General features: G+C 38.0%; 1 protein-coding gene across 1 annotated transcript; it reads right to left on the bottom strand.

Annotated features, from left to right (window-relative positions):
- Positions 1 to 7,503: 7,503 nt before the first annotated feature.
- LOC127741595 (uncharacterized) lies at positions 7,504 to 8,205 on the bottom strand. The gene has a single exon (XM_052254350.1). It carries the CDS (start codon positions 8,203 to 8,205, stop codon positions 7,504 to 7,506), a length of 702 nt encoding a protein of 233 aa, XP_052110310.1.
- Positions 8,206 to 9,578: the final 1,373 nt, after the last annotated feature.

Genomic DNA, 9,578 nt, shown 5'->3' with positions numbered 1-9,578 from the left:
AGGCAAATTAAATAAGAAAAATTAAAATAAGACTAACTAGAGAACATCAAACTTAATTTCAGAAATTAAGAAAAATATTAGTGCTATATATTTTTTTTCTTTTTTTTTTCAAAAATACTAAGCAAAATTTAAATAAAATTAAAACTAAAACGCCTAGTCTAAGTAATCAAACAACTGATAGTTGTTAATCACTATCAATCCCCGGCATCGGCGCCAAAAACTTGGTGCGAAATTTATAACCCACAAACTAACTGGCAAGTGCACCGGGTCGTACCAAGTAATACCTCATGTGAGTGAGGGTCAATACCACGAGGATTGATGGATCAAGCAACAATGATTGAGTGATTGGCTCAGTTAGACAAACAGAAAATGATGTTTGAAGGTTCAAAAGCATTAACAGTAATTCAAAATATTAGAAAGCAAACAGTAAACAAGTAGTGAATGATATATGGAGAAACAGTTAAGGCTTCAGAATTATCTATTTTCCGGATTGACTTTTCTTACTAACTATTTTAATCATGCAAGATTTAATTCATGGCAAACTATATGTGACTAGAACCTAATTCCTTAGACCTTTCTAGCCTCCTCTAACTCTCATCAACCGCCAATTCCTTGGTCAATCGATTCCAATTAGGGGGTGAAGTTTAATTCTAGTTATTATGCCACAAAAATCCTAATTATGCAAATATAAGAGGATTATATGTCACGTATCCCGTTAAATCCAGATAATTAGAATTTAGGTGAAATTGTTTTCAAGCTGTTGTTCAAGTAAAGAGCTTTTCCAAGTTATACAAGAATTCAATTAGAAAGAGGGTCATACTTCCGTTCCACCCAAATTCATAAGATAAAGAACGAAAATAATTCTTAAATTATAAATCAGTACATGAATTAAAATAGAAAAACAATAGAATCAATCCATACAAATAGACAGAGCTCCTAACCTTAACAGTGGAGGTTTAGTTGCTCATGGTTTAGAGAGGAAAACTAGGATTCAGGTAAACTGTAATTTACATTATCAAAAATAGATTGGAATCCCCAAAGAGAAGTTTCTTTTTCTCTTTTATATCTAATCCTAATTAATTTAAAATCTAATTTCTAAAATTAAAATAATATCTTTTCCTATTTTAAAATAAAATTTAAATTTAATTCAGACTTAATTATAGCAATCAGCATTTTTCTGCACGTGGCGCATGTCACGCATACGCGTCGATGGTCTTCTTCGCGTGTCATGCGTATACGTTAGGTACGCGCACGCGTCGCTCCTTGCTGGTCATCTCCTTCAGCCTTGGCCAAATTGGTGGGAGAGAAGTGTAAACTAATATATATCGTTGGAAAGCTCTGGAAGTTAGATTTCCAACGCCACTGAAATCACATCCATTGGATCTTTGTAGCTTGAGTTATTCAGGTTTAAGTGCAGAGATGTCAGGATTGACAGCATCATTTGCCTTTATCTCTTCTTCTGCAGAAACTCCATCAAATCTAGCCGAATGCTACCTAAAATAAACAAAATTGTACAAGACTCAAAGTAGCATCCGTAGTGGCTAAAAAATATTCTTGATTAAACTTAACAAATTAAATGCAAATTTACTAGGAAAAGATAGGAAAGATGCTCACGCATCACACGCCACGATTTACTTCTCCCGGATGTTCCGCACACATATGAGACCGACTTGGATCTTGTGCAGTACCTTCCCATTTCCTCACCTAAGTTTGAGCCCATCGAGTCTGACGACCCTCTGGAGTTTGTGGCAGCAGCCATGGAGGCCGACCCTTTGGATGATTTTACCGTCTAGAATGATGAGTCGAAAGAGGATTTGGAGTCTGATGAGAAGCCGCTTCCATCTTGGGCCGACTTTCAGGGGATGATTCAGAGGTCACGCCAGAGTTAGGCACGGTGATCTACTACTCCCTTTTTTCTGGATCAGTAATATTACTTTTCCCTCGCTTTTGTAGTACTTTTAGAGGGGTAGGACCTCTTAGTAGTTTGGTTCTAGTTTAGGGAACCCGTGTGAGGGTTGGGACTGACTTTCTCTTTTATATTTGTATATATAACTTAGTGTGGTACTCAACTTTTGATAGATGATGTGTATCTCCAACCTTAACTCATGTGTATATTTGTATATGTGTAGATATGATAATTTTTGTTCCATGTATTTATCTATGATATGGCTATAAATATTAACCTTGCAAACAACTAAACAATTTTTCAAGATTAGTAAGTTAATCACGTTGAACTGATAAAGGCTTGTATTAACATTTATTTATGAAATCCGAGTCTAGAGCCAAGTAGGTCCTTATCACAAGTAACACCTAAACATTTGGCATTGGTCATGACGTGTCAAAAGTTGGGTTGTTACAGGAGTTGGCATTGCACTTGCCTCTCCCATGTTTAATTTTGAGAGTAAATCATTCACATATTTTGTTTGAGATAAATGAATATGTCCTGTAATAGTTCTTCTAATTTCAACACCTAGAAAATAACTCAGTTCACCTAGATCCTTTAATGAAAAAACTGTATTTAAAGTTTTAATCATCAAGTCAACTTGAGTTGGATCACTCCTTGTAATAATGATGTCATCTACATAGCATAGAAGATATATGACATGATTAGAAGTGTATTTCAAAAACAAATAGGTATCTAATTTTGCAGTGGTAAAGCCAAATGTTTCTAGAATTTTGTTCAACTTTAGGAACCATTCTCGTGGTGCTTGCTTCAGACCATATAGGGATTGATTTAGTTTACACACTAAGGTTTCAGAATTTACTTCAGAACCCTTGGGCTGTTGCATATAAATAATTTGAGATAAATCTCCGTTCAAGAATGCGTTATTAAAATCAAATTGTCGAATAACCCAACCTTTAGATAAGACTAAGCTTAGCACAATTCTCACAGTAGTAGGCCTAATCACTGGACTAAAAACCTGGTCAAAATCAAAACCTTCACTTTGTCCAAAGCCTTGTGCAACTAATCATGCTTTGTGTTTTTGCACAGATCCATCAGGATTCCTTTTAGTAGTGAAATCCATTTAGAGCCTATTATTTTAGCATGAGGTGGTGGCAACACTAGGTTCCAAGTATTAGTTCTCATAAGGGCATTATATTCTTCTTTCATAGCCTCATACTAGTGTGGTGTAGTGAGAGCAATAACTACAATTTTTGGTGGCCTTTCTTCAGATTTCTCATCACTATATTTAGTTAGAAAAATTTTGGGTTTAGATTTGCTTATCTTGAATATGGTGTTTATACGGTGGACATTAGTGTTTGGTGGAATGGAAGGGGGATTTTGTGGTACACTATGACTGTGTTGTGAACTATCACAGGGTAACTGACTCTCTATAGTAGAATCAGGAATAGGGGTTTCATGGTACAAAATTGAAGGAGAAACTTGATCAAACTGAAAATTTTCTATATTAGAGCTAGTGTTAGTACTATTACTTGACTTATGAAGAGTTGAATTACGGGAGGGTGGTGCGCAAAACTGGCTCCACAGTATTCACACAGATAGACTGGAAAGTGCACTGGGTCATCCAAGTAATACCTCAGGTGAGTGAGAGTCGATCCCACGGAGATTGTTGGTTTGAGCAAGCAATGGTTACCTTGTAGATCTTAGTCAGGTGGATAAAAAATATAGTTGTCATGAGAAAACGCATAAAATAGATAAATAAATAAAACATTATTAGATAGGTGTGAAATCAATGGTATGATAATGGTTGAGGCTTCAGAGATGCTTCTTGCTTTTGGATCAACTTTTCTCACCATCTACTCTAACTTCTGATTGATTCATTCCATGGTAGGTTGTATATGATTAATGCCGGGTCAGCGGTCGTTAATCTCCTCTACTTCAAATCAAACGCCGGGTCAGCGGTCATCCAATCTAAACGGGGGTGAAGCTCCTGTAGTCCATTCCCTTGGTGATCCTACTCAAAGCGCCACAGATAAGGTCAAATCTTCCAGAATAGAGAATTCTACGTCTTGGTTCTAGCCTATACCATAAAGGACCTAATCGCTCGTACCTCGGCTGAACTTATGTCTCGAGAAGTCCCCAATGAAGTCGTGGATTAGCCATCTAAGAGATGTATAATCAAGCTTGTGGTTCAATACTATCCCATCAAGGACTCGCAAGAACCTATTTAAATAGGGATGACAGTCAAGTTACACTCCCAATCCGTTAGGATGAAGAATGAAGATACATCTTAGAATAGAATCAAGCATATATTGAAATAGAATAGTGATATTATTAATCTATAAGAATCAGCAGAGCTCCTAACCTTAACTTAGGAGGTTAGTGACTCATAGCTTACAAAAGGTAATGTTTGAATGTAAAAGTGGGGAAGAAGATCCTAAACAAGGGTGATCTCCTCCTATATATACTAATCTGATAACTAAGGATTACAGAAATAGGATAAACTAGGTTGATAGTGTGAAAATTCAATTTTGGGGCCCACTTGTTGAGTGTTTGGGCTGAGCTAAAGGTGACTCCACGAGCTAGTACCCTTCTTGGGCATTGAACACCAGCTTTGGACTCCTTTTTGGGTGTTGGATGCCAGCTGCTCCCTTTTGGGCGTCCAACGCCAGGAAGAGGGTGAAGTGCTGGCGTTGAACACCAGTTTTGAACCTTTATTTCCAGAGCAAAGTATAAACTATTATATATTACAGGAAAGCCCTAAATGTTAGCTTTCCAACACCGTTGAGAGCGCGCCATTTGAACTTTTGTAGCTCCAAAAATGATCCTTCGAGTGCACGAAGGTCAGAATCCGACATCATCTGCAGTCCTATCTCTGTCTCTGACTCAGACTATTCCAAAGCTCTTTAATTTTAGCCAGAAAATATCTTAAATCATCATAAAACTCACAAACTCAAAGTAGAATCCAAAAATGTGAATTTTTCACTAAAACCTATGAAAATATAATAAAACTTAAACAAAACATAACAAAAGCTATATGAAAATGATGCCAAAAAGCGTATAAAATATCCGCTCATCAGAACACCAAACTTAAACTTTTGATTGTCCCCAAAAAACTAAAAACAAAGTAGGATTAAAAAGAAGAGAAGGATACAATAAATCTTAGGGTTTTCAATAAAGCTCAGTTTCAATTAGATGAGCGGGACTAGTGGCTATTCACTTCTGAATAGTTTTAGCATCTCACTTTCCTTTGAAGCTCAGAATAATTGGCATCTTTAGGAAGTCAGAATCCAGATGATACTATTGATTCAGTTTAGTTCTTTTTTATTCTTGAACACAGCTTCTTTTGAGTCTTGGCTGTGACCCTAAGCGCTTTATTTTCCAGTATTACCACCGGGAACATAAATACCACATACACTTAACTGGGTGAACCCTTTCGGATTGTGATTCAGCTTTGCTAGAATCCCCAGCAAGTGGTGTCCAGATTTCTTAAGCACACTCTTTTGCTTTGGATCACGACTTTAACTGCTCAGTCTCAAGCTATTCACTTGATACTTTCACATCACAAGCATATAATTAGGGAAGTAGCTCATTTGAACTATTTTAGGCCAAGATTTTGTTTCTTTTTTACCCTCCTAACCATTGATACTCAAAGCCTTGGATCCTTGCTCTTACCTTTTGGTTTAAAGAGCTATTGGCTTTTTCTTTTGCTTCTCTTTTTTTTTCTTCTTTCTTTTGGATTTTTCAGATTACCAATAATACTTCTCCTTTTTCATTATTCTTTCAAGAGCCAACATTCTTAACTCCAACATCAAATATGTACTGTTCATTCATGCATTCAGAAAGCAAAAGCAATGCCACCACATTAAATAATTGAACTATTCTTATTATATAACTCGAAATTCATGTATCTCCTTATTCTTTTTCAAATAAAATTTTCTTTTAAGTATGGTGAGAGATGCATGAAACATTTCACAGTTTAAGACACAACAAATGATGATCATGCACTTAAAAATAGAAAATAGACAATGAAATACAATGAAAAATAGAAAAATAACATAAGCAAAGGGGGTAATGGAACGTGACCACCTTAGTGACGGTGGCTACTGCTTCCCCAATGGAGCACTTGATTTCTTTTATGTCACGCTCTTGTCTCTGTTGCTCTTCCCTCATTTACCAATCTTTGGTGCCATACTTAGGAGTGGTAGAAGTCAAAAGGCAAAGCTTTTGCAACACCAAACTCAAGAGTTTTGCTCGTCCTCAAGTAAATATGAACAATAAGAAAGAAGAGAGTAGAAGAAGAAGAAAGAGGTAGAGATAGAATGAGGGAAGGGAAGGGGTGAATGATAGGTGGGGTAGGTGTAGAATCTGTGGGACCCACTAATCCTGAGAGGCTAGAAAATTTGAATTCCATGCCCCTTGTGGGTGTTGAATGCCTAGCCTCTGCTCCCTGATTGGCGTTTAACGCTAGCTTCCTGCTCTATATAGGGCGTTGAACGCCTTTGAGGGTCTCCCTTCCTGGCGTTCAACGCCAGGTCTTTGCTCCCTGACTAGCATTGAACGCTAGCTTCTTGCTCCATTGTGGGCGTTGAATGCCTTTGAGGGTCTCCCTTCCTGGCGTTCAACGCTAGGTCTTTGCTCGCTGGCTGGCATTGAACGCTAGCTTCTTGCTCTATTGTGGGCGTTGAACGCCCTCTAGGGACTCCTCCCTTGGTGTTTAATGCCAACTTCCTCACTTATTGGGGGCACTGAATGCCTCCTTGCCTCCTTGTTTGGCATTTAACGCCAGCAAGGGGTCTACTTTAGGGTGTTCTATTTCCATCTCTGAACGTCTCTATCTCTGTTCTAAGTACTGCACATGATCACAAACATTAAAAAGCAAGGGAAAACTAAAGGAATTAAATTGGAAAGAACTCAAGTGAAAATAATCAAAAGAAAAACAAAAGTACTCTACTCATGGTTGGGTTGCCTCCCAACATGCGCTTCTTTACTGTCATTAGCTTGACGGACAGCTCCTTTCAAGGAGGAAGGTAGTCATAGAGGATTAAATTCTTACTCCTTACTGGGAGTGTCCTTCTTGTGATCTTATGTATTAGCTTAATACGCTCAAGAGACAGGATCTTGTTCACTACATGAGGCAGGGTTGGGCTTGCAACAATATGTTGGTGTCCCTTTGTTCCATTTTCCTCTTCCATGGTGAATACTATGATGAGATAAGTGAATACTACCATCTTCCATAGTGAGAAGCCTTCAGTAGGAATCTTTTTGGTCCTCCAACCCTAGGCATCTTTCTCTTAGGACCCCCTTCCTTGGTTGATAGTGCACACCCAACGCCAAACTTACATTTGGTGGTAGGGGTTTGAATTGGTTCCATCCAAGAGAGGAGGCTTGAATGCTGAATCTTTTATGCAAGTGCCTCCCTTGTCAGGGGGTAATGGAGGGTTAAGAACCTTGAACACTATCCAGTCCTCATGCAACCTCAGTGCCTTCTCTGCTTACTCAATGTCTATTAGGGCTCTTTTAGGGGCCAAGAGTGAGGTTCCGAGAATAATGAAGTCATTCGCATTCTCTCCCAAGCCAAAGCCTGCAGGGAAGAAGAGCTATCCAACCTTTACTAGTACGTTCTCCACTGGCTCGTGTGCTTGCCTCAAAGACTGGTCATTCATTTGTAGGGTAATCATTATTGCTTGTGCCTCTTGGATTCTCAGCTTCTTCATCTCAGATGAAGGTATCAGATTCAAACTTAAGCCAAGATTATACAGGGCTTTGTCAAGAGTGATCTTTCCAATAGTACATAGAATCTGAAAGCTCCCTAGATCTGGCATCTTCCTTGGTAGTTCATTCTGGACTAAAGCACTGCACTTTTTGGTCAGTACCACAGTCTTATCTCCCCTTAGGTCATTCTTTTCAAAAAGAATGCCTTTTAAACAGGTTGTATAGGGGGTCTTCTTTTTCAGTACCTCTGCAAAAGAGATATTGACTTGCAGCTTCTTGAGTGCTGCTAGAAAATGAGTCAGTTGCTCATCTTCTGGTTCTTTTTGCATGCCTAGGAAAGGTAGCTCTTGAGGCTCTTTCACCTCTGCAAGGGCGTGCTCTGTGGTAATCACAGACTCCTCTTGCTTGCCCAGAAAAGATTCAACTTGAAGTTCCTTCTCCTCTGTAGGGGCGTGCTCAATGGCATTCTCAGAATCCTCCTGATCCTTGATTGCCTTCAATCCTTCAGTAGCAGGCTTTTGAGGTTCGGCCTCCTTGGTGAAGACTATTATTCCACCTTCTTTTAAGGTCTGCTTCTTAGAGAGCATCAGGCTTTCTATGAAGGCCTTATAGGGATGCACCTCCTTAAACAACTCAGTAAGAGGAATATTGACCTGCTCAGGTGTCCACTAGTCGTGGGTGTGAGTGTCTCCTTGAGGGTAGTTACCATTCATATCACTAGGAGCATTATAAATCTCAGCAGGGGGTGCAACTACAGTCTCCATGTCTAGAACCTCTGTTCGAACTGGGGTCTCCTCACAGGAGTATAAGTGCTGGTTGTTGGCAGCTATCTCAATGAGCTCATCTGCCTCTTCGTGTGTCTCTATAAAGAATAAAGAACCGCCTACAAAGTGATTTACTATCTTCCTGGCTATCTCAGAGATGGCTTCATAGAAGATGATCATCTTTCCCCATCCTGAGAACATATGGGGAGGACAATTCCTGAACATCAGCTTGTACCTCTCCCAAGCCTCGTGGAGGGACTCGTGCTCCTTCTGCCTGAAGGTCTGAACATCTGTCATTAGCTTAGTTAATCTCTGTGAGGGAAAGAACCTATTCAGGAATTTGTTAACAACCTTATCCCAGGTGTTCACACTTCCTCTAAGTTCAATATGCCACCATTCATTTGCTTGATCACTCAGAGCAAATGGGAAGAGTTTCAGCTTGGGGACTTCAGGGTTCACTTCATTGGCCTCTACAGTGTCACAGAACTGTAGGAAGTCAGAGACAAACTTACTGGGATCTTCCTATGGGTGTCCATAAAACTGGCACTTTTGCCGTAATAGCAGGACATGGTCTATATTGACCTTAAAGTCATCTGAGTCAATAGGAGTGTCAAATGTATAGGAGCACAGAGGTCTCCAAATTCATGTATTCCCCTTTAGATCCATAGTGACTTAGATGTTCCTGCATACATAAATAAGAGACAAAGAAAAACGGGAGTCTCTATGTCACAGTATAGGGAACTTCCAGTGAGATATCCAAAAGAAATAGAAGAGAAAAAAGAGGGATAATTCAAAAATTAAGGAGGGAAAAGGAATTTAAAATTTACTTTTTTTTATAAAATTCAAAAATAATAAATAAAAATGGAAAAATTAATAAAAATTAAAAAATAAAATAAAAAATTAGAAAGAAAGGGAATTAAAAATTTTTGAAATTAAAAAAGAAAGATGAACAATTAACTAACAAGATTTGAAAAGAAAGATAACATATTTGATTTTAAAAATTTTTAAATTCAAAAAGAGAAAGTCAAACAAAAAGATTTGAAATTTGAATTTGAAAAGAAAGAAAAGATTTGAAATTTAAAATTTAAAAGAAAGAGTCAAACTAGATAAGATAAGATTTACAAATTTAAGATTTAAAGATTTGAAATTTAAAATTCAAAAGATTTGAAACTTAAATTTGAGATTTTGAAATTTAA

This window comes from Arachis duranensis, chromosome 9, assembly GCF_000817695.3.
Source record: "Arachis duranensis cultivar V14167 chromosome 9, aradu.V14167.gnm2.J7QH, whole genome shotgun sequence".
NCBI classification, from domain to species: domain Eukaryota; kingdom Viridiplantae; phylum Streptophyta; class Magnoliopsida; order Fabales; family Fabaceae; genus Arachis; species Arachis duranensis.
The sequence above is the reverse complement of the archived record's forward strand: the minus strand, read 5'-3'. Positions and strand labels throughout refer to the sequence as shown.

Coding starts and splice junctions, on each gene's coding strand:
- LOC127741595 (XM_052254350.1), bottom strand. CDS start 8,205: ATGCTCTCTAAGAAGCAGACCTTAAAAGAAGGTGGAATAATAGTCTTC.